The sequence below is a fragment of the Panicum virgatum genome, chromosome 9K (genome assembly GCF_016808335.1).
Source record: "Panicum virgatum strain AP13 chromosome 9K, P.virgatum_v5, whole genome shotgun sequence".
NCBI lineage: Eukaryota > Viridiplantae > Streptophyta > Magnoliopsida > Poales > Poaceae > Panicum > Panicum virgatum.
The window spans coordinates 59,555,621-59,580,078 of record NC_053144.1 but is presented as its reverse complement, the minus strand read 5'-3'; the positions used below and the strand labels follow the sequence as shown (position 1 = coordinate 59,580,078).

Below are 24,458 nucleotides of genomic sequence, written 5' to 3'. Positions count from 1 at the left end.
AAGATTAGCCTAGCCGTGCTCCTGTTTCTAAGTAATGGCCAGCCAACTCTTCTCTCTTAATTTCTCTGGTTGTTTCCCACTGCAGTTTTAATGCTTCTGTTTCGTCTGATAAATAGGAAAACCTCAATTCTCCATACTCTTTATATGATGGTTTTAAAATGTTTTTTTCAGTGTGTTCAACTTGTGTGGGTGCGTGTTTAGATTGGTGCACAGTGATCAGTGAGTAAAGGTGATTGCAAAAAAGCTTCTAAATTTAGCATTGTTGTGTGTATAGAAAAACACAGATTAAATTACCACATGTCCAATTATAGATGGTTTGATGAATTTTTTGATACAATTATACAGCACATATCCAGATGGAGCTCACTTTGCTGCAGAGGTAAAAGCCCCTACTATCTATTTTCAGTTATTAGTGTACGAATAAAACAATGGGGCTGCTATCTTGTAGTAGACTTCCTTTGTCTACGTCCATCCTTGTAGCTCTCATCCATCTTGTTTGCGAGTCATATGGGTTATACATAGTGGTTGGCCTAACTGTGAAATTGATCCTTATTTTCATCTGGATGTCGTTTCAATGATGATTTGATTTGTACACACTGACAAATTGCCATAGCTGTTGTGATTTTCATCTATTTGGATTTTGGTTATCTTTCATATCTATTGCTTTTGCTTCATTTTTTGTTTCAATATGTCACAACTCAAAGAATAGAAACTTCATTTGTTGTTTGGAGCACCTCGTGCTGCCTCATTATCTTGTGTTGCCTTTATTTTGATAATATGAATGCATTTATCCAGATCATAATCTTTACTTTGCTAACTTGAGTACCATATGTATCATTTGGCCTAGGAAAAACCTGCTATATAGTGCAGTTGCATGTCTTTGTTGTCTGCTTCGTTTACATCTTTTCTGGTTACTATGTGAATGCTCAAACAACATGTGTGGAAGGATTCCCGTTATCCCCAGATGGAAAATAAACTAACATGAATCGAATATCTTTAAAGTTAGGGCAAATTCTCATTCTTCATATCTCAGTACATGCGACTATTCAATTGCTGCTAGTGAAGCTTGTTGGTATTTAGTTCATGTCATTTTCCTTTACCCCTTGTTTGGGCTGTCGCATATTATTATTGATATAGCTGTAATCCATTTACTGCTCCTTCACCAATTATTCGATCATTATATGTTACAGAAAATTTCTATATATTAGCTAATAAGTAACTGACAATGGATCATAACTAGTTACTTTCCCTGCTATCCTCTGAGTAGTCATCCAGTGAATGTATATTTTTGTAACTTTTCAGTTGTTTGCTTGCCCTTTACACTGGTTCTTTGTCTTGCTACCTTTAGTAGCTAAATTGGTTTGGAAGAAATGTCGATCTATACTATGCTTCTCTGTTGCTGATGGTATCTTTTGTGGGTTCTGGATGAAAATGAAAATTATATTTTCTTGATAATTACCCTTCATGCTTCTTATGGTTGCAGGTTGACATGAAGAGTTTCAGTGCAGGGGCGGAGCTGCAGCCAGCCGTCGGGGTCCGTCGGGGTCGACGACCACCGGCAAATCCCTTTAAATTACTGTTGCTCTAGACGAAATGACCCCGTAGAAAATCAAAATTACTTCATGTCGACCCCGGTGCCGAAGGTTTCTAGCTTCGCCCCTGTTTCAGTGGTCCATGTGACGGTGGTGATGGTCATTGTGAGGCTCCCACAGTTGGTACAGTGTGGGTCTACTTCTTGTTGTGTCATTACTGGGAATGTGGGGGGTTGGGTCGGTATCAAGACTACCCTGCCAGATTTGGCTTATTCATCGTTATTGAGTTGTGAGCTCATTAACATTTCATGGCAAATTCAGTTACACCCTTGCTGAGCAGTTTTGTTACTTGTCAAGATGAATGTGTTGTCTTGGTTGTTGAGCAATCAACGTCCATGAATGTAGGTTGATTCAGCAGCCTGTCTGTGCAACCTTGCATGCATGCAGCATAGACCATGGTGATGATCGAGTATTGGGTCCGTTCATGACAAAGATTGGATGGCAGCTGTCAGGTCAAGCAGGACTGGACCCATTTCAGACCATCTAGTCTGCTAATAATGAGTGTTCATCTTCACTCGGGGTAAGGTAAGCACCTTCTGTTAGGTACCTGAGCTTGAGGCTGGCTTAATATCAATAGTGTAATGTTTGGCAGGATGGGTCAGTGCACTGGAATCTATTGGTGGTGGACCTGGTCCTGGAGGGCTTTCGGCATTCTAGGCATCACTGTGAGTGCTCGAGGAAAAGGACTGCCGCCGAACGAGCGCCCAAAACTGCTCACTGTGCGATGCTTTGTGCCCATTCCTGACCTTTTACGACGCCTTGGGAAAGATTGCTAACTTTTCGTCTATGTGCCAATTCTGTGCCGCTAGAAGTGCTGGACGATGTGGATGTTCTGCGTACCTTCGTGCAATACAGAGAATACTTTTGGTAACGCAAGATACGAACCTTCGTCCACTTCCATGCTTCTGTGCGATGAACTCGGTTTCTCGGCAGCACGGCAGAAGTTGGGTGTGAAACTGTGGGATCATCCAGTCCTCTCAGAAACTCGACGGCTGTTAACACAGCATAATGTAGCGCACACTTTCCAGTGGCCTGCACTATAATGGTTGCTTCAGAGGGAATGGTCCTGCAGCAGCGTCCTTTCAATGCTTTGGTGTGAGGCTCCATGTTTTCTGAAAGCCTACTCCACTTTGTTGTTTCCAAGATCCGAGTACTCCATTGTGTGGCTGTCTCCGAACAACGCTGCAGGATTGAACAATCAGGGCGTAAAGAATGCCGTGCGAGCGCGCAGGGTACAAGCGTTCCTGCCGTGCAGATCCATGTGTGCTCTGTGGAGCGGAAGTGGATTGGATGGTTTGCTGGTATGTTAATTCGCCCCGGCAGTCTGGCACCAGCCTTCAGTTGTGCATGATTGGTGCACCATGTGTGTGTATCATGATCGCTTCCACTTGAAAAGAAAGGCGAGTGGCCATCTGTGTCGGGTCAACACATGTCTGCAGCTAATCATTTGTGAAAACAGAACTGGATACGAGTCATACGACGAGGCTGCTTGACGCCTCGTGTATAGATTCTGGCGATCATGGCAGCGTTTTGACTGAGTGCGAGCCACGTATCTCTGATGCATGAAGCATGAACAACACTTTGCTACTTGGAATCTGAAAAGAAGAAAGAATCTGCATCTCTTTCTGAGTTCACCTGGCCGAATTTCAGAAGCAAAGTGTGCGCATTTCTCTTTGCGCGGCTTTCTGCTGAGAGCTTGTACTGGATGGCACTGTGCCGTGGTGCGCCCGTTGCTTTCCCTTCACGTATCGGAATGTGCCGCCCCTGCCCTGGGAACCACTCGTCACTGTCGGCAGAGGCAGCGCCATGGCCGCCGTGAAAAACCTGTACGATATGGGCGATGGGCTTCCCCGAATCCGAGATTCCCAGGTAGATTTTCACGGCAAGGGAACGCGAGGGTAGGAAGCGCGGCCGCGCAAGATTGCAAGAAGATGAGGGGCTTGTGGATGTGGTTGCACCTGATTGGCAGGTCTCTAGACTCCAGCTGTCGGCCACGGGTTTCTCAACCGCAGGCACGATGAACTGGCGCGCGCTGCACCTGACGCCAGGGCCTGGTGGTCTCTTTGGCAAATCTGACAAGAGATCGTTGGCGAGGCAGCTGCGCTGAAAGCAACTCGTCGCGTCCGAGGATCCTCGGCCGCTGAGCTTGTCTCTGAGCACCAGCGGCGCCACCTGGCCGGACGTGTCCCCAAGCAGTGAGCCAGTGAGTACGCGTACTGGTCACGTCGCCGGCCACTCAGGGGGGTCGGTGAAGAAGAGGAGGGTCGAGCCTGTGGAGAAGCGAGGGCGGGAGGGGATGCAACCTGACGCAGACACGCTGCCGATACGCTGAACGGTGGGAGAGTAGAAACGGAGAGTGACCGCATGCCATGCCGCGAATCCTTCTCCTCTGCCTCTTTCTCCTCGCCCATGCGGCGGCGGATGGGGAGGCTCGGTTCGGAGGTGGAGTGCTGCTTCCGCTGCGGGTGCAGGCGGCGTCGCTTGCGCCGCAGGCGCCGGCGAACAAGCTCCGGTTCCGCCACGACGTGAGCCTGACCGTGTCGGTGGCCGTGGGCACGCCGCCGCAGAACGTCACGATGGTGCTCGACACCGGCAGCGAGCTCTCCTGGCTGCTCTGCAACGGGACCGGCGCACCGCGGCCCGCGGCGGCGTTCGACGCGCCGGCTTCGTCCACGTACGCCGCGGTCCACTGCCGGTCGCCGGAGTGCCAGTGGCGCGGGCGCGACCTCCCCGTCCCGCCGTTCTGCGCCGCGCCGCCGTCCGACTCCTGCCGCGTCTCGCTCGCCTACGCGGACGCCTCGTCCGCCGACGGCGTCCTGGCCGCCGACGCGTTCCTCCTCGGCGGCGCGCCGCCCGTGGCCGCGCTCTTCGGCTGCATCACCTCCTACTACTCCGCCACGGGCGGCGGTAGCAACGGCACCGACTCCTCGGACGCCGCGACGGGCCTCCTCGGCATGAACCGGGGCAGCCTGTCCTTCGTGACGCAGACGGACACCCGCCGCTTCGCCTACTGCATCGCCCCGGGCGACGGGCCCGGCCTCCTCGTCCTCGGCGGCGACGGCCTCGCCCTGGCGCCGCCGCTGAACTACACGCCGCTCGTCGAGATCCCGCAGCAGCTGCCGTACTTCGACCGCGTGGCCTACTCCGTGCAGCTGGAGGGCATCCGCGTGGGCGCCGCGCTGCTGCCCATCCCGAAATCCGTGCTCGCGCCGGACCACACGGGCGCGGGGCAGACCATGGTGGACTCGGGCACCCAGTTCACGTTCCTCCTCGGCGACGCCTACGCGGCGCTCAAGGCCGAGTTCGCGAACCGGACGCGCGCGCTCCTGGCCCCGCTCGGCGAGCCGGGCTTCGTGTTCCAGGGCGCGTTCGACGCGTGCTTCCGCGCGCCGGAGGCCCGGGTGGCCGCGGCGCTCCCGCGGCTCCCGGAGGTGGGCCTCGTCCTGCGCGGCGCGGAGGTGGCGGTCGCCGGGGAGAGGCTCCTGTACAGGGTGCCCTGGGAGCGGCGCGGGGAGGGCGGCGCCGAGGCGGTGTGGTGCCTGACGTTCGGGAGCTCGGACATGGCGGGCATGTCGGCGTACGTGATCGGGCACCACCACCAGCAGAACGTGTGGGTGGAGTACGACCTCCAGAACGGCCGCGTCGGGTTCGCGCCAGCGCGCTGCGACCTCGCCACCGTGCGCCTCGGCAGCGGAGCATAACGCTTTCGACACAAGCAGCAGCAGGGCGCGAAATCGTTGGTGGAGATGGTCTCTCCGATCACCTGCTGCTGTGGTCAACTTTGTATTCCGCCAACAAATATACGAGCCAATGACAAACTGAAATACTACTATAGTTTAGTTGTTCACACACCTAGTAGTTTTTTTTTTCGCAAAACAAAATATTCATCAAGTTTTGAATCTGCTGAAAAAAAAAGAACTTGGAATATATTTGGACAGTGATGTACCAGCATCCCGGTGACATCTATGCTCCACTGAATTTTACAGGATTCTGAATATTCAGTTTCAGTCTTCGAGTTTCAAGAGCACCGTCCATCACCAATCGAACGGCCCCGGTAAGGCCACGCATCCTCCACCAGGCAGGCCCAGCAGCACCTGCGGCGCCCGAACTGGAAACCGGAGACATATCTGGTGCAATCACGGAACTGGTGAAATCACCGTGCAATCCGACTAAAAAGGTCTTCAAAAAATTCTGAAAAAAATCATGAATGTACATCTCGGTCTACCCCATCTACATATAAAATTTCATGGTCAAATTCATCTTACTCTAGCAGTTACAAAAAAGACAAATTTGGGCTGCATTTGAACGTTACTGATTGTCAGAAAATTTGTCTTTTTTGTAACTGCAAGTGTAAGATGAATTTGATCGTGGAAATTTATATGTAGATGGGGTAGACCGAGATGTACATTCATGATTTTTTCAGAATTTTTTGAAGACCTTTTTAGTCGGATTGCACGGTGATTTCACCAGTTCCGTGATTGCACCAGATATGTCTCCATTGGCCAGTATGGCATCCGACGACGTACTAGGCCATGCCTGAGCCTGACTGAATGAATCCCGTCGTTGGATTTAAAAGCCGGAGGTCGGCGGCGCCTTTTCCTGACGGGAACTGTCACGGTCACGCTTAAAAGATCTTTTTCTTCTGCCATGAGATGGGCAGATAGAGATGCAGATAACGCATCAGCCATGTTGTGATGTTGCGCGCATCAACTTGACCGTTTTTAAGTAGTTCTCCGATCGATTGCAGAGCCCGCGCATCCAGTACTAGCGGACTGTAATGAAGGGTCGAGAAAGACTAAACTGCTCCAAGTTGACAAACTGCAGAGTCCGCAAGGGGGAAGATTGGAAGGGGAAGGGTGACGCACTGACGCGGTCGCTGCCCTTTCCCCAACGCGAATCGTAACGGAAAAACGAACATCAGCTGAATGCCTGAACGCATCTGGACTCATGGGGCATCTGGTGCACCGGCCAACCAATGAGAAGCTGGTTTTCAGTTACGATGACCGGTGCTTCTCGATCGCCGTCTACTGCATGTTCAGTGAGTAGCTAGGTTCAAACATCACATGCGCAAAGATTGGTTCCAAGGTCATCCTTGGGGATCGGATACGGAGTCCGGAAAAATAGAGTTGTTGCAATCTTCACTATTGTAACACCCCAGTGTTAGTTTTGGCATTAATATCGTGTTTAATCGCTAATCAGGGTTAATCACCGTCATTAGCGTTAACCGAGTCCGCGCGTTAAACATCGGTTTAGCCGAGTTCGAGCGCGTTTTTCTCCGTGATCCGAGCTTCAAATCAAGTTGCGCCCAAAAGCAAAGTTGTAGATTTTCTCGTCCTCTACAACTTCTATTTTGGCCAAATTTCATGTTTCAATGTAAAATTTGGAGTTTTGGGCGGTCAAACTTTGATCAAAATCATTTCAAACGAGGTTCACTCGCTTACTGTGTTCTCCAGTGAAGTCGTACGCGCGCCCATACCGCGACCCCGCGTCATCGCCGGCGACGCCACGCGTCGGCCGTCGGCGAACCTCGCCCTCCGTGCTCGCGCGCCCGTCCTTATCCCCACGGAGCCGTGTCCGTTTTCCTCTACCCTTCTCCTTCCTCGAGCTCGCAACGAGTGGAAGACCCACGTCTTTCTAGCTCCTAGTCTTTTCCCCATCCGCGGCCGCTGCTGCTCTCGTCCTCCGCCAGCGAGCGAATCGCCAGCTCGCCGCGGCGGCTGGAGGCGCCTCGCCTTCAATCAGGTGCGCGCCCTCCTCGAAATCATCCAATCCCTCCTCATCCGGCTCCCGATTCGGTCCGGCCGGCGCCCAAGCCGCGCGCTGGGCGAAGCTTCCGGAAGCTTCAGGGTTTATCCCGGCATTTCATTTCCGCGCCCGGATCGCTTCGGGATGCCGGAGTTTCTAGCTAGGTTTCGGTTGGGGCGTCACTCTCCGTCACCTCTTCCATTTATACTGCCGGTGATTTCTTCTTCTTCAGGTCCAGTGGCAATTTCATTGCTGCGAGAGGCAGAAGGGGGGCGGCGGCTTTGGACTTTGGAGTCAACTGTCCTTGTTGCGGTGGCGGTGGCTGGCTATTCGGCGCCATGAGCTTCGTGTTCCGGGGGAGCAGGGCGGACATCGAGGCCGGTGGCTTCCCGGGGTTCGCTCCCGACCGCCGCGCCATGGTGAGTTTCTGCCTGTTCATTTTGCTAAAATGTGGCTGGTGCTAGTGTAGCTTAACTGGATTCCTTGTCATGGGTCTCTGATTCCACTCATATGTATGCATGGGTGTAGCGAATTCATGCAGGGGGCAGGCCAGTGCATAGCAATTCCTTGGCTTTTCTTGTCACAGGTAATTTGGGCACGCCCTATCTATTGCTAACCCTGCTGAACTGTTAATGGCTAGGTTTGTTTTTTATAACATTGTGGTTTTCCTTGGGCAGTTCTTGTTTTGTTCATGGTACTGAACTCACACCAGATGTCTCCCAATTTTTTGGTAAGTTATTCATGATGCATGCATGGTGTCTATGAGTCGTTTATAATTGGGCTCTTATTCTTTTGAACCCTACAATTGTATAACAGTTTGATAACTATATCTTCGTCGGATTGCGTGATATTATCTTTTCTTGTAGCTTTGGCTTGTTTTGGGGGTCTTCCTAATGGCCACGAGCCTTAGAATGTACGCCACGTGCCAGCAACTCCAAGCGCAGGCGCAAGCTCATGCTGCAGCTGCCAATGGTTTCCTTGGACACACTGAGCTGCGTGTGCATGTACCTCCAAGCATAGCCCTTGCTACAAGAGGCCGGTTGCAGAGCCTTAGACTTCAACTGGCTCTCCTTGATCGCGAATTTGATGATTTAGGTGTGCCAGTACGATCCTTTCAATGCGTTTGATAGTTTGTAGTGTTTCCTGCAAACTTAGCCCCTTGAAAAATATTTTTTGTTTCAGACTATGATGCTCTGAGAGCATTGGATGCTGACAACAGCCCACATGTTCCTTCTATGAGTGAAGAAGAAATAAATACTCTCCCTGTCTTCAAATACAAAGTTCAGGCACAGCAGGGTAGTGCCTCGGCCCAAAAAAGGTAAGATGGACAATCCATTGTGTAATTGTGTTGCATTGTTTATATGGCCCTATCAAATTGGTTGCAGTATCTCCCATCATCAACATGTGACCAACCATTTAATTCTGAACTAGAGCAAATTGTATCAAAAATGTGTTTCTAACCATTTTTTTAAATAGTGACGGGCCACCTCAGCTGTTGACTTCTTTGACTGGGTTTGGCAATGAGGTATTGACAAACACTGACCTGTTTCTCAAGGTGTGAATACTTTGAAAGTATATTATTTGCATCAATCATGTAGGTTGTTAAAAAGTCATGTTATTTGTGATGTCATAGTTGTCAGTCATATGTATATGCAATATGTTCTTACCATATTCCTTTTTAAAGCTAACATATATGTATTTTACATTTTGGTACAATTTGGCAATACATTTTTGTCTTTTCATTCCAGTCTTTCTTTATTAAAGTTATGGACTTGTTGGCTGTCTAGCTTTGGGATTTATATGATATGCTGTGTTAATGGTTTTCTAGTTTACACTTATAGGATGTAATAGCTATTGTTAAGCACCATATAGCCAGTATGATAGCCATCAGCCTCTTTGTGGTAGCACATACATGGTTCAGAGTTCGGACTTCAGACTTTGGGCCATGATTGTTATTGTTTAACTTGTTTCTATTGTGCAGAAAAAGCAAGCAGATAGAACCAGCAAAACTCCAGAGGATGAACTAACATGCAGTGTTTGCTTAGAGCAAGTCGCGGTGGGTGATCTGTTGAGAAGCCTACCATGTTTGCATCAGGTAACCATGCTCATTATCCTACCCTTGGTTCTCCTTGTATGGCAACCACAGATTTCTCGGTTTTGTTTCTGAGATGATCCTGGTAACACCTGTTAGCTCTAGCTTGATATGGACATATGGTAACTTGGCACGCTGTTTGCCAACATCCTAAAATCATACTGTGAGACCAAAACCATGATTGATGTACCAACACATTTGACTGGTACATTTAACCCGTAAGTTGTTTTTACCAGTGACCACAATAAATAAAGTCAAGGCAAAGTTGGGTGCCCATTTCTTCTTAATATAAAGCCACCTAGTTCCTCCTAGGTTCGTCTAGTTTTAGCGTGTTTGAGAAAAACAATGACCAGTATTTTTATGCATGTATCATATTTTCCTAGAATCCCAGGGGGAAACCCCCTGTCCGTATTCATTGCAATGGGACCCAAGCCATCGTTCAACACATAATGTGTCTCGGTTTTGTATGTCCCCTATTTTTGCGCGACTAGCTTAAAAACAGCACCTCATTTCACTCATTATTAATTGCACTCGCTAATCACTCACTACATGCCATATTCTTCAAAAACACTGGCATGAATGGAAGCTAGGAACCCTTGTCCTGCCAGACCATACTCACTCACTGTGATATGCATATATCATATCTTACCTTACTATGACATCCGGCCCAATTTGGATGGCCCAGTAGTGGCCCATGAGTGTTGCGTGCACATGTTTAGTACCACCTTGCTAGTTGAGCAAGGGTGGAGCCAACTTATAAGCCTTTGTCCTCCAGCCATAGCACCTTCGGATTAATCTTTTTATGCGAAGCGAGGACGAAAGCGTAAGTGAGGTGCTATGTGTAAGCGGGCTTGCCCCTCGGAAGGGCTGGGTTGTGCGGTGTTGGGGGGCGGGGTGTTACAAATGGTATCAGAGCCGACCCTCGCGGTTGCGCGTACGGGTCAGTGTGCGGGCATATGGCGCATGACGCGTGTGTGCCCGGGTAGGGACACACGGCATGGCATATGGCGTCGGCACTGGACGTGCGGGCGTGCGCCAAGGGGGGATGTTCCTGGACATTTGCCCAGTGTGGGTGAGTTGGACCGACGAGGACGTCGGGTTCTTTGAGGGGGGGGGCGGGTGTGACATCCGGCCCAATTTGGATGGCCCAGTAGTGGCCCATAAGTGCTGCATGCACATGTTTAGTACCACCTTACTAGTTGAGCAAGGGTGGAGCCAACTTATAAGCCTTTGTCCTCCAGCCATAGCACCTTCGGATTAATCCTTTTATGCGAAGCGAGGACGAAAGCGTAAGTGAGGTGCTATGTGTAAGCGGGCTCGCCCCTCGGAAGGGCTGGGCTGTGCGGTGATGGGGGGCGGGGTGTTACACTTACAGTTTACAATTCACACTTGTTGGCAATTTGCTTCATACTCCTTCCAGTCACAAATAAGTGATACTTCGGACCTGCTTCGGACATCAAGACGACCTCCAAAATACAACTTTGACTAGTACATTTTGTTACAAAATATTTTATAAAACATAGAAAAAAGTATAGTTCTATGAAACTATTTTTCGGGGCAAATCCACACACATCATTTCAAGATATCCAAATTTAAAACATAACAGTAATTTCTAACCAAAGTTTTAGTGAACGTGTCACTGTAACTACTTTTTACTCAAGATCTGGAAATATTTTTGGAGCGATCTTGAATTCTACTGCTAGTTGACACATCAATGACTCTCCTTTTCTTCTGTCACGCGTTACCCCCATAGAGCTTGGATTTGTCATATTTTTTTTTATCTTTCTCGAATGCTTGTCATATTTTTTATCGACATTCAAAGCCATAGTATTAGGAACCAGATGTCTCGAAACAACGATGTATATTTGGAATCACAAACGAAATGGCATCAACGGCCAAAAGATGTGATCCCAATCCCCCCACTCCATGCTGCCACACCTCTAGCCTCCTCCCGTATTTGAGGGTTGGTAAGAACCTAAGAGGTTGTTGTGCAAGAGCTATGTTGGCCTTGTTCATGTAGATGCTTGCCGCTTGTGCTGAATGTACATAGGTTTGTCTTCTGGAGGATTGTTGTTGCTACCAGTGCATTGATGAAAATGCAATGGTCTAGCATATTGCTAATGTGATGTGCCTGATGCATCACCACAAGATTTCTTACTTAACCTTTTGTTTTACACAGTTTCATGTAAACTGCATCGACCCATGGCTGCGCCAACAGGGTACATGTCCAATCTGCAAGCACCAGGTGAGTGATGGGTGGCATGGCGCAGGCAATGGCGAAGAGGATGCTTCTTACATGGTGTAACTAGCCGCCTAGGAGCATGCCTTAGCTAATACTTTAGCTGCTGACGAAACCCGTAGAATGCTGTTCCAGGAGGCGATGGTTAGACCGAATCCCTTCAGATTTAGCGGTGGTGTGCTGTGTGTGTGCGCGCGTGGGTGTGTGTGTGTGGCTATCCTAACAAAGCTGAGTGTGGAACCAGCTGTTCAGTGTGCTGGGTTCTTGTACAACTAAACACTTCTCTCTGATGTTTATATGGATCTAAAGGTTGATGATATGTTTTCTTCCCGGTCTTATTATGCTCTATTTCTTAATTCAGATGGGACTTTTTTTCTTTCTGGGAGAATGTTGATTGAACGATTGGCTGCATCAAGCTGCAAGAATGTTTTGACCGGGTAATGCTCAAGTTACCGAAAGTAGACACCGCACCGAGCAATTCTCAAGCAATACCGGAGTCTTAGCCGATGCAAATTCCTCGAGAATTGACGGCTGACGCTGATTAGTGATTGCACTGGATTCTTTTCTTTTTTATGATTAAAAACTCGGTACCTTGTTTTTGGATAACTTTGGGGTTTGTTTGGAGGGAGTTTTGGAGGCGACGCATATGCTGACACGTTGAATCCCTCGGTCTTCGATTTGTCATGGGCCGGGCCGGGCCGGGCATCGGCTGCGAAGGTGTGGGCCGTAGAGGATAGAAAGGCTCCTCAATCCTCATGCGGGGCCATCTAATTGTCTTCGGGGGGAGAAAAAAAGTTGTCTTCGGAAAGCTCGGTTCATTGGGATCTTCTATGAAGAAACTGTACCACTGCAGGCATGGTCGCATGTTAGCATCGTCATTCCGGGCAAGTGCCTACTTATTTACTCCGCAGAGAATCGGGTCGCAGGAGAACCGGTGGAATGGGATTGGGATGGGCTTGTGTCACCTCTGGCCCCTCCTACTTCTCCCACAGCACGACACATGCACCCCTCTCCCTCCCCATTTCTTGCAACTGTTCCGTCGAGGTGGTGGCAGTTCTAGATTAGACACCACTTGCGCTCTCTCTCTCTCTCTCTCTCTCTCTCGGATCGCGGTTGGGGTTGGGGTTGCGGCATGGGAGCGAAGGAGGAGCCGGAGTATGCGGCGGCAGCGGACACGGAGGAGTCAGCTTCCACCAATCAGCGCACCCTCAGCCTCGAAGGCTGGTCAGTACTCAGTACCACACCCTCTCTCCACTCCTCTGCTGTGTTAAGCTTGCTTGGAATTCGTTTTCTTGATTTGCCTGCCATCAGTTGTTGTTGGTCGTTTAGGAATGTGGGGGTGTTTTCTCCTGTTCTTGTTCCTGTATGCGGTGATTAGGCAAGAGCTTGAGGTAGAACGAATGCGTAGTCAGGCGTGATTCCGATGAGATCTCTTTGCATAAATGGAGAAGCGGCAGGCTGGCCTTGCAATGGGTTATGGATTTATGGTTACATACCTAGAGCTAAGCTTTTAAAATGAACCGAAATGATTCGTATCTTTGTGCATATATTCTTGTTTCGCATGATCTCACGTTTGGGAAGAATGACGAGCTAGGATTTTGGGGAGAACAACGATGACACTACACATCTCGCATATTTAGTGCTTGTGGTCTATCAGGAGATGAAACAAACAAGTTGTAGTCTTAAAAGAGTACTACAACTTCTTCAAACAGGATCTGTGCTCTATGTTTAGCACTAGCAAAAATAAAGAAAAAGAAAGACATTAAAAACAGTTGTTAGGCAGTTTATTTTTGGATAATGGAGGTGTGAAATCCCCTCGTTTCTATTAACAGAAAAAACGTCCACCCAAAATTCAGAGAAGTTTAGGTGGAATTGGATCAGGGCACATCAAAAGCACACTTTCCATGGTATTGAAAAATGACCCGAACCATCGCCTTATTGAATCATTAGAAAACAGTGCATGTTGGTTCTCTGTTCCTTTTTAGTTTATCTTCACTTTTCTAACCATTGGGTTAAACTCCAACAGTTTGGAACATCCCTCTATATAAAAAAAAGTGAAATATGGAGCAATTTGTCAACTAGGAACATTTTCTTCACTGTTGGAACATTGTTTTCTTAGACCAAAACATTACAAATTTGACAGTTTTTTGTGATTTTACGAACATTCTATTTCACAACCTGAAATATTCCATTTCAGTGCCAGAACATTTTTTTTTGAAAGTTGCCAGAACATTTTTCCTTAGGCTAGAACGTTGCGAATCTGGCAGGCTGTCGAAAGATAAATAGTGTTTCTCATCTTTTAATCAAAAGGGATGACACATGGTACTTTATAATGTGGCCTGCAGTAAGGCTGTACTTCACCTTGCTATCATTGATTACGATGCATCATATTTAGCACAGTCTGGTTTGTGGTCCTCAAATCTCAAGGGCAAACCACAATAGTAAGATGAGGATCCCATATGCTCCTATTTAAGTATTTGTTATATGATATGTGCTCCAATATTGTCACAACAATCCAATTCAATAAATGCAACTTGCACTTGTGCTCAAATTCAGATTTGTGTTGCTACAACTTACTGAAAATCTAATGATTTGAATGGCATGTTGGTACGGTTGAGTGTCCTGCTGTGATAATGCGTAATCAACACCCAATGTCCCACCTTAGAATCCCGCCAGAAAGAAATGGGAAGAGTAATTTGTGACATGTTTGACTTTTTTTCGTATGATCTCCATTCCTGCTGCAGGTGCATGAAATGACTCGAGAGAAAGTGTATGAGAATAGTAAATAGCCCACTATGGCACTATGTGGACTGGACTGGGTCACCTCAGCCCAGAGAGAAGAGATGATAAAAATGTCATGTGAATTATTGAGAAATGATATAAAATGCTGATCGATGATGTTAGTAGGTACATATAATGATGAGATACTGTGTAACCTATTGAAAATAAAACTTTAGATACATGAGATGCCAGCTTGTTTTGATACTTTTTATAACTTCCTTTGTTTTCTAGGTGATTGCTTACTGTTATGTGTCTATGACAAATGAGGTTCTAGTTTGTAATGTGCCGTACTATTTGTTTTACAGTTCCAGCAGCGTGGAAAAAGTTTACACCATCAAAAGTCCACATAAGAAAAGGAAATCACAGTATGAGCTGGTTGATCCAAGGCTGTTATCACTTAAATACAAGTTTCGGAACCGCTTATCTCGTCAGGAAGAGGATTCTGCAACTACAAAAAGCTTAGGAAATGATAGCATTTTCAAGAACAAGAACTCTGGCACGGACATGGTCAGCATACCTGAAGAATTGGACTCTTGTGAGAACACTCTAAGCCTATTTGGTGGGTGCATCGAAGTGGATTCTAAAAATGGAATTCAAGGTCAGTCTATGAGAAAAATGTATGAGATACGGACATCTGCATCCAGTAGCTCAAGCAACAATTTTTTGTCTGAGGCTTTCAGCTCTTCTCATAGCAGCGGCACCAGAGAAACTGACAGTTGGGTTATGCATGATGTAGAGCATGATCATTCAAGTCTGATTCTGCAACCACATGATGACCTTGAGAGGATATATAATGTACTCGAACAGTATGATGATCTAATGAAGGACGAATTAGTGAATGGCAATGTCTATGGTTCTGCTGGTCATATCATGGATGAGAAGCTTTACTCGAATGGCGTTGATGATTTACAGATCTTGCCAACAGGCCAGACTGGCTGTCATGGTAAGCACTCCCACACATGCTTCGTTATGAATTTGTTTGATTTGATTTAGATGCTAACACCATGGGGTTGGCCGTGTTGATGACTATAAATCAGGTGAGAAGAAGCTGACCATTGATCAAGAATTTGAGCAGTATTTTTCAAACCTCATGCTTTAGAATGGAATGGATAGTTTCGCGACAAAAATGTGGCGCTAGACCTGAAAAGGTGGTTTGCTTCCTGAGCAAAGTGCGAGCCTTACTGTTGAAGTTATCGGTGTATTTTGTATGCCTAATGCCGTCACTGAATGTACATATGTGTGATATGTGCCTCCTTTTCAGTTTGCCCTTGGCATCATCATGTATGTGTATGTATGCAGATAAGAACTTTTTTTTTTTTGAAAACTAGGGCAGGAGCACTGCCATGTCATATAACTGTCATATAAGAAGAGGAGAATGCCAAAGTCTTACAAGGTTGTGATTACATAAAAATTAGATAACTCGAAACTCAAAAAACTACTTAACATTGAGAACTAAGATACAATCGGGGCCCCACACGCCCGGGTTCGTAGATTTACTTCCTCCGTGATGAGTTGCAGCACCATCCTTGGATTAGCAACTTTGCCTTCAAAAATTCTCCTATTTCTCTCCTTCCATAGGTTCTACACTGTGTACATGAGTAGGGCTGCCACCTTCTCTTCGGCTTTGGCTGTTGGGTTATAGCTTCACACCACCAATCCTTGATCGAGAGCTCCTGCGCTGGGACAAACACAACTCCACCTAACCAATTGCTGACCAACCCCCGAACTTCTACAGCAAACGGGCAGTGAAGACACAAGTGTGTTGCAGTTTCTGGATGATTGGAACACAAGGAGCAGACTGGATTGCACGGCCAGTTCCGTGCTTGTAGCTTATCAGCTGTCAGAAGTTTTTCTTGCACTAGCAGCCAAGTGAAAAATTTGTGCTTCCCTTCCGCATGTGCTCTCCAAATGTGGTTAGGCCTGAAACTGCAGAAAGAACCTTTGAACTGGACTTCATAGGCCGATTTTGCCGAGTACATCCCGTCTGCAGACCACTTCCATTGAATTTGATCCTCTTCTGGCGTGAGTTGCACATTCTGCACTAGATCCCACAGCACCACAAACTCGGCCATTTCTACAGTTGACATTCTCCAAAGCCCTCGTGTCCAACTTTGGTTCAACAACTAGTCCTTCACTTTCAGATGCTTCCTCCACGCTAGTTTGTATAGACTTGGCGCAATGTCCCGTGGTGTCCTTCCCTGTAACCAACTGGCCTCCCAGAACTCAGCTTTCTCTCCATTGCCAATTGTCACAATTGTAGACACTCTGAAAAGTTGACGATCAAGATCATTCACCGGTAGTGCGCTTCCAACCCAAGGTCTGTCAAGTTCTTTCCAATCAAACCACAGCCACCGCAATCTGAGAGCCTGACTGAATCTTTCTAGGTCGCACACTCCTAACCCACCCAGTTTCTTCGGCCTCTGAAGTTTCTTCCATTGCACAAGGCAGTTTCCACCATTAACTGAGTCGGTTCCCTTCCATAAGAACCCCCTCCGTACCTTATCAAGTTGCTTAATCGCCCATTTTTGCAGCTGGAACACGCAGATAAGAACATGTCTAACCTAAATAGTTTGTTCCTTGTTTGCTTCTCTTTGCCTAGCAAGTTTGAAATTGTAGAGGATGGATTCACTTGGTTACGAGGTATAGCCAAATTGGATTTCCTCTCCTAGCAAAGGTGCTTGCCTAGCATTCCCAAGGAAAGCTAGTGTTTTTTTTGTCTTGTTTTTTGAGAGACGTAGTGTTGGCACCTGGAGGCAATCAAATATGTCGTTCCAGTGTTCCCGAATGGATCGATATGATCAGTAACCCTGGAATGGGGACGTGATATTGTGGACTTGTGATTGAACTTGCTGTAGTCGCCACGGAAGTTGAGATTGCTATAGTCGTCACAGAAATCTTGCCAAATAATTAGTAAAAGAAATATGACCATCTATACTATTTTAAAAACTCGAATCTAGGTAAGCAGATTCTACCGAAAAGATGAAACTAATCAAACAAGTTAATAAGCATCTCCAGCAAAGACTCTCAAATCATAGTTCTCGTATAGCCTTTGGGGGTTAAACTGCCCTACATCTCACGACCTCCAAATAATGCATGCAAATTCTGCAAAAGCATCCATATTGCAGTCCCATTCATCCAGCAAGAGGCTGTTGAATGAGGTTCACAGATGCAGGGCTCCTTAAAGACTCTAGGCCTAGGGGGTGGAAGGGGAGATTTGGAGGTTTTTCTAATTTGGGTACTCAAGTAGAGAGACTATTGGAGTTGTTTTTTTTAACTTTACCCTTTAAATTTGGGTAGAGGGATTAATAGAGGGTCTGCTGGAGTTTCTCTTAACCATCGCATGTCTTTATTGTCAGCTACATGGTCGGTCAACCATAGGGGAAGCTTTATTAACATTCAAAAGCAAAAAGAGTAGCGACATGTCACCGATAAGCCACAATTGTAGAAGTGGTGGTGGGATGGTTAGGATTTAGAAATCGGATCTAACTCAACTTGGTGGAGCGAAAGGACTTGTAGTTTAGTGGTTACAAGAGCATTATTAGCACCTCAGTCCTCATATCCTTAAAAGGCTTGAAGATTGACTCCAATGTAGCCAGTTCTTTGGTCATTAAATGGGATCTAACTCAACTTGGTGGAGCGAAAAAGTTTGAAGATTGATTCCAATGTAGCCAGTTCTTTGGTCATTTCTATAATAAGGAACCTTTTTATCATAATTCTTATTTATATTCCTTAAAATTGTTACTGTATATTTTTGCAAAAAATTTAATGTTTAGTATCTCACTATTTTTTCTCCATTAGGAAAAGCTATACCGATTACAAAACGATTACCGTACACAGTGCTCTGAATAATAAAATTCTGCGCGCAGAAGTCCAGGTCCCTGGTTAAAGGTCTGTTTGTGTAATATAAAAAAGTACAATGTTTTCAAATAAAGAAACAGCACAAAATCCATACCTGAGTTTGGCTAGGCGTCAGTTCCTCGTCAGTTTATATTTTCCGAAAAAAAAAAGTTAGGGTTCAACTAAACCCCGCAGCCGCCGCCTCTCGCTCTCCTCTCGCGCCGCCACCGCCATACACCTCCGCTCCGATCCGCTCCTTTCCTTCTCCGCTCTACCTCTCAGATCCAGCGCGGCGATTCTCCGCTTCCTAGCCCGGCTCTCCCGGGCCCCTTGTGCTAGTTTGGTTGCATTCAGGGGGCTAGGTTTTAGATTCGGAGACATGGCGGAAGTGGAGGACTACGAGATTATTAGGGAGGGTGAGGCCGAGATCCTCCAGCTCAAGAAAAACGCCGTCTTCTTCAATCCCGTGCAGGTACCTCCGTCTTCCATTTTTTGTGTTGACTGTTTGGATTCCTTATCTGCGGTAGCTTGGGGGCTTACAAGCTGTGGATTGGGGATACAGTCTGTACCCTTGAATTAACTTGTAGCAATTTACTGGAGTGACATGCTGACTTCCAGTTGATCGCTCTCTAGAGCTTTGAGGTATTCTGGATGATTCCAAATTGAGTATTGGGCCGCGTTTGCTCTGCGGTTGGGTCCATTGGTTAAATTTTATCCCGTTCTACCATCAGGGTGCTTTGTGCCCAGCTAAATCTACTTCGTTATTGCAATTCATTTGCATATACTAGCCCCTCTCATAAATTGGAAACATTTATATTTTGTTAGGAGATATGTCAAAGAACCCAAACAGATAGTTTATAGCGCTTTTGTTTGCTGGATCAGGACGTCCGGGTCTGGCCCGTTTTGGACAGCGTGGTCCACTGATTTTAGGCCTCACGAGTTGATCACGTAAAGAACTGATGAGCTAGTTAAGAATGCCATGGTGATGCTGCAATCCAAACACGCTGTTAGTATATATATGTTCGTTCTCTCATTTTGCCAACCATGTTTGGGTGCCAGCCAGTCGGTGATCAAGTCTTTGCCTCCAAGTTTACCTAATTCTGCCATCTAGGTGGTTTTTTGGTAGCTAAAGGAATTATCTATGAAACAATAGTACCGTGTCACAGTATATGGGAAGCAATATAAGTTTGGAATTGCATAGATATATGGTCAAACCGCTATCAGAACATTCTATATCATGGTTTAAAAGGTTTCGCCTAGTCGTCGCCTCGGCATCTAGGCGCTAAAAGTTTCCGGTTGTCCGGATCACCTAGCTCTGCGTGCGTAAGGCATCCATCTTGCTCGATTTGGTGTCCGCCTTGCTCGATTTGGCGCCAAGCGTTGCCAAGGCGCCCCTGGCTGATGCTTTACACATGAAAAAAACAGGGGGTCTGCGTGAGGAAATTGGAAGAAAATTGCTCCCACGTGGAACTTCGCCCCTTCTGCCTGCCTCGCGGGAAGAAACTGAGGGCAAGAAATAAGGACTAAAGGTAGGGAAGAGAAGGAGAGAGGAATTGGACCTTCTAGAGGCTAGCGCCGCCAGAGCTCGCACCTTCCCGGCAAGATCCTGCCGGCGCATACAGCCACCGCGGACCAAATCCCCGCTGAATTGCGGGTGCGTGGGCACAGCCCAGCCAGCGATGCTGCACATCTCTGCCCGTCGCTCCTCGCATCCCCTCCAGCAACTCGATTGGAGCCCTGTCGTCCGCCAGATTGAGCAGTACTGCTCCACCCTGCCTCCTTGCTGTCCGCCTGCTTGAAATCGCCTTCTTGCAGGCCCTTAGTTCCTGCAGGCCCACAGGTCTGACCTCCCTTCCGCTAGGCATTAGAGACTAGTTTTTATGGCTAATTGGCTTTTGAGAGATTAGACATTATACATTTTTTATTTGCTATCTTACTACTAGTAGTCTAGTACTCTATTAGCACTACTTATTATGCTTATTTTTTTCTGGATACTTATGCTAAATATTGGTAATATTAAGGTCTGATTAGCTTCTGAATTTTAGTGGCATTATATTTTGAGATGTTTGTATGGTGTCTCCATACTTGCCAAGGCGTCCTGAAAGGCCCGCCTCGCCTTGCCTTACTGCCTTTTAAACCGTGTTACCCGGACACCCGTGTCTTAATTTTTTTGCCGAGTCGGATACCCCGCACCTGTGTCGGATTCCGACACCCGTGTCGGATTCCAAGTGTTATTTGCCGTGTCCCCAAAAATTCTAACAAATCGGACACCCGCACCCGAGTCGGACACCGACACCCGCACCCGTGTCCATGTAACACTGCTTTTAAACCATGTTCTTTATGTTATATTCTTGTGTACTATTGACAAAAAAACATATATCGAATGGGTTCAAATAGGTCATTGAAGAAGATAATTAGGTTACAAATTATGAAGTTCACATGGCTATGAATATTTTGCTTTTCTAGTGAAATAGTTACTTTTCTTGATATTCAAGAATTCTTTCGAAGATGGTATATTGTAGAGTAATTAAATATGATTCAAAGGTCAAATTTTACTGCTTGATTAGGTTCACAACAGAGACATGTCCATTGCTGTTTTAAGGGCCTTTGTTGCCAAGCGCAAGGAAGAACATGAAGCGCTGGCGAATAAGAGGAATAAATCGCATCAAGAAAACAAACATAGTGAAACATCTATTCAGAATGGAGAGGATGCTTCAACTAGCCAGCCTGATGAAATGGATGTTGTTCCTGAAAAGGATCAAAGTCAAGCTCAAGCGACAAAAACACCTTCCTGGAAAGTAACCAGAGAACTTAAGCCGCCACTTGTTCTTGAGGTGACACATCTCATATTATGGAAATGCAGTATCTATATACTTCAGTTTAACAATTTAACATTAACTGATATCTAGTATGCGACTAATAAAATTTGCAGGCTTTGGCTGCTTCTGGGTTGAGATCTCTCCGGTATGCCCGTGAAGTTGATGGCTTAGGAAAGGTAGTTGCTCTGGACAATGATAAAGGTAATGTCACATTTTTCTAAACTTGCTTCTCACATTCCTAATATTTGGTGCTTTCTGGCTCGATTTCATTGTGGTTCTTGTTTCTCCAGCTTCTGTCGATTCTTGCAAGCGGAACATAAAGTTCAATGGTGCTTCCGCAACTAGTAAGATGGAAGCTCACTTGGTTGATGCTAGAGTTTACATGCTCACGCATCCAAAAGAATTTGATGTGGTAGGGCATTTGAGTACACATAGTTGTAAATCTGATGTTTTATTACCCTTCTTCTTTTGGCCTTATGCAATACAGGGTAGCTTTTGATTGGAATGGTAATTTCTCTAGGTCAGGGTGTGGGGGGTTTGCATTTAATTTGGTTATATCTCTAGCTAAGACTAACTATATATGAGGCTCTAAAATTTGAAGTTTGTGGTTTTTATTATGCAAGGGTAAACCTTGCGGTTAAAAGACTCAAAATTCATATTCAGACATGGCTCTGAAATTTGCATTGAGTAATAATGATTCTCTGTAAATCTGTGTTACCCGGACACCCGTGTCTTAATTTTTTTGCCGAGTCGGATACCCCGCACCCGTGTCGGATTCCGACACGTGTGTCGGATTCCAAGTGTTATTTGCCGTGTCCCCAAAAATTCTAACGAATCGGACACCCGCACCCGAGTCGGACACCGACACCCGCACCCGTGTCCATGTAACACTGCTGTAAATATTGCATTAATGTGGATTTGCTTGATTGCTTCATTGTAATTTTTTTTCCTCATCCACATTCTTAGGTTGATATTGACCCTTATGGGTCACCATCTGTATTCCTCGACTCAGCTGTACAGGCTGTTGCTGATGGAGGGCTATTGATGTGCACTGCCACTGATATGGCAGTTCTTTGTGGCACCAATGGAGAAGTTTGTTACTCCAAGTACGTTAAATATAGTTCTTTGTGGCCACTTGTTCAAAGGAAAGTTCCAATTGTGGAGTTTACAGCGTAATGATCAATTATGTTTTGTAGGTATGGTTCGTACCCAACCAAGGGCAAATATTGCCATGAAATGGCTTTGAGAATCCTCCTTGCCAGTATTGAGGTACATAAAATGATTTGCAAATTTCAATATATAAACTATGTATCTTTTCCGTTTGAGGCTTTTGCTAAACGATGCATCAATTCCATTCTGCAGTTTCCATGCTCCATCCTTTGAGTATCTTAGTTCTTCTTGTCCTTAACACTTTATTTTTACCCCCAGAGCCATGCAAATCGGTACAAGAGATATATCGTGCCTGTTCTCTCTGTGTTTATGGATTTTTACGTGCGTGTTTTTGTTCGGGTGTCCACGTGAGTTTCTAACCCTGCTATTTCCTTGTTCCTACTTTTGTTCAATATTTGGTTAATAAAGTACTTAATTTGACTAATATGGCATTGTATGTCGTTCCACGTGCAGTTCTCCAAGTGAAATAAAGAATACTCCTCTTAAACTTTCTTACATATATCAATGTGTTGGCTGTGATTCGTTCCATCTTCAATGTCTTGGGAGGAGTATTTCTAAGGTGTGTTTTGAATAATGAATACTATTCGTCTCCTTTATACAGCAATCCCTCAATTGTATCTTGACAATATCTTGATTTGCCTTTTTCTTTGTTTTTACTGTATGAACAGAATAGCACTGTGAAGCATGCACCTGCAATTGGGCCTGTTGTCCCTCAAGAATGCAGTGATTGTGGAAAGAAATTTAATGTGGGTGGGCCAATATGGTCTGCTCCTATTCATGATCAAGACTGGGTAGTTTCTACTTTGGCAGGTGTTAAGTCAATGAAGGATAGATATCCTGCATACAATAAAATTACTTCAGTTTTAACTACTGTATCAGAGGTATTTCTATAACTTCCATCTCTTTTACCAAATTGTTATTGTCATGCCTATGCGACTACGAAAGCAAGCCTTTCAGGTTTTAATGTTAATATTGTTTTATTAGTATAAAATCAGGTTGCCATACACTTGGAAGTATATAACTTACCCTTTTTTTTCTTTACGCAACCAGTTATTTCTTTAATTGATAAATTATATTTCTCGAGTAACTTTTGTGTGTACTGATTGAACGCTCTAACTCCATTTGAGTTATTCTTGTGATGCAGGAGTTACATGACATTCCATTGTTTTTCAATCTCCATAACATAGCTGGCACCGTTAAGTGCACGTCTCCATCTTTGGTTATGTTTCGGTCTGCGGTTCTAAATGCAGGCTATCGTATCTCGAGCACCCATGTTACTCCACTTGGTGTAAAATCTGATGCCCCTTGGGATGTAATTTGGGACATCATGCGCTGCTGGGTAAATTTTGATTGTCCCCTTTTATCAGAAGTTTATTTCATCAGCTAGCCTAAAAAATTAGTGATGTTATCCATATATGCACTTATAAGCTTTTTGCACACATCGACACAGGTGAAGATTCATCCAATTAAGGAACAGCCCCATGACTCTCCAGGAACGACCATCCTTTCAAAGTCACCAACGATAGAAGTATGTTCCTCTATTAAGCGCTTACAATGCTCCTTGATATGTGTTTTTGTCCTCCTGCAGCACGTGACAATATAGTATTTTTAAATTCCTTTTTTGTGTGTTTTTGTAGGTGGATTTCTCTAGAGCAGGGGCTGCCCTCAGCAAGGCTCAGACGAAGAAGGTGAAGCGGTTCCTTCCAAACCCAGAACGGCACTGGGGTCCAAAGGTCAGAGCAGGCCGGAAGATCACGAGCAAACATGTCTCTCTCTTGGGCCCTGAGGCTATCAATAGTATTCTGAATGGAGCTGTCAGCCACGAAGGTGGAAATGGAGCAGCGCCAGACAAGGCAGCTCCAGAACCTGAAGGGATCAAGGATGACGAACCCTCAACCAAACGCCAGAAAACTGGTGATGACGAACAGGCAAACGAACCTTGATCGCCAAAACCACCATTAATTTTTGTTTGCTTTACCTTTATATGCTTCCGAGCTTTACTCTGTTCGTGTGGTCGATTGGTTATCTATATCACCTGTTGCTGGGACAACAATGAATTTTGATCGGTCAAGTTTTGGGCTAGGATGTGCTATGCTTTGCTATGCTCTGTACGACGCGCCAAGTAAGGCTGTTTAACTTGTGGCGAAACGTATAAGGGAAAGCATGCGTCTTAACCAATTCTA

At 46.0% G+C, this 24,458-nt stretch overlaps 4 protein-coding genes across 5 annotated transcripts; all 4 read left to right on the top strand.

Moving 5' to 3' along the window:
* Nucleotides 1-3,426: 3,426 nt before the first annotated feature.
* On the top strand, nt 3,427-5,554 carry LOC120652856 (aspartic proteinase PCS1-like). The gene has a single exon (XM_039930790.1). It carries the CDS (start codon nt 3,962-3,964, stop codon nt 5,291-5,293), a length of 1,332 nt encoding a protein of 443 aa, XP_039786724.1. The 5' UTR covers nt 3,427-3,961; the 3' UTR covers nt 5,294-5,554.
* A 1,625-nt stretch (nt 5,555-7,179) lies between these two features.
* On the top strand, nt 7,180-12,006 carry LOC120652854 (E3 ubiquitin-protein ligase SDIR1-like). Of its 2 annotated transcripts, none has more exons than XM_039930788.1 (9): nt 7,180-7,334; nt 7,570-7,756; nt 7,866-7,923; nt 8,015-8,067; nt 8,204-8,432; nt 8,520-8,655; nt 8,814-8,862; nt 9,319-9,432; nt 11,609-12,006. In XM_039930788.1, exons 2-9 carry the CDS (start codon nt 7,676-7,678, stop codon nt 11,732-11,734), a joined length of 846 nt encoding a protein of 281 aa, XP_039786722.1. In that variant the 5' UTR covers nt 7,180-7,334; nt 7,570-7,675; the 3' UTR covers nt 11,735-12,006. The 2 variants fall into 2 exon arrangements, with proteins under 2 accessions (XP_039786722.1, XP_039786721.1); XM_039930787.1 differs by having other exon boundaries at nt 8,814-8,892.
* Nucleotides 12,007-12,623: 617 nt separating this feature from the next.
* LOC120652855 lies at nt 12,624-15,836 on the top strand. The gene is made up of 3 exons (XM_039930789.1): nt 12,624-12,892; nt 14,755-15,392; nt 15,487-15,836. The coding sequence occupies exons 1-3, from the start codon at nt 12,801-12,803 to the stop codon at nt 15,546-15,548; spliced, it is 792 nt and encodes a 263-aa protein (XP_039786723.1). The 5' UTR covers nt 12,624-12,800; the 3' UTR covers nt 15,549-15,836.
* A 2,572-nt stretch (nt 15,837-18,408) lies between these two features.
* Nucleotides 18,409-24,458, top strand: LOC120652853 (probable tRNA (guanine(26)-N(2))-dimethyltransferase 1). The gene is made up of 12 exons (XM_039930786.1): nt 18,409-18,758; nt 20,854-21,120; nt 21,219-21,306; nt 21,396-21,517; nt 22,072-22,211; nt 22,302-22,374; nt 22,534-22,622; nt 22,729-22,834; nt 22,944-23,156; nt 23,420-23,614; nt 23,726-23,803; nt 23,913-24,458. The coding sequence occupies exons 1-12, from the start codon at nt 18,666-18,668 to the stop codon at nt 24,216-24,218; spliced, it is 1,770 nt and encodes a 589-aa protein (XP_039786720.1). The 5' UTR covers nt 18,409-18,665; the 3' UTR covers nt 24,219-24,458.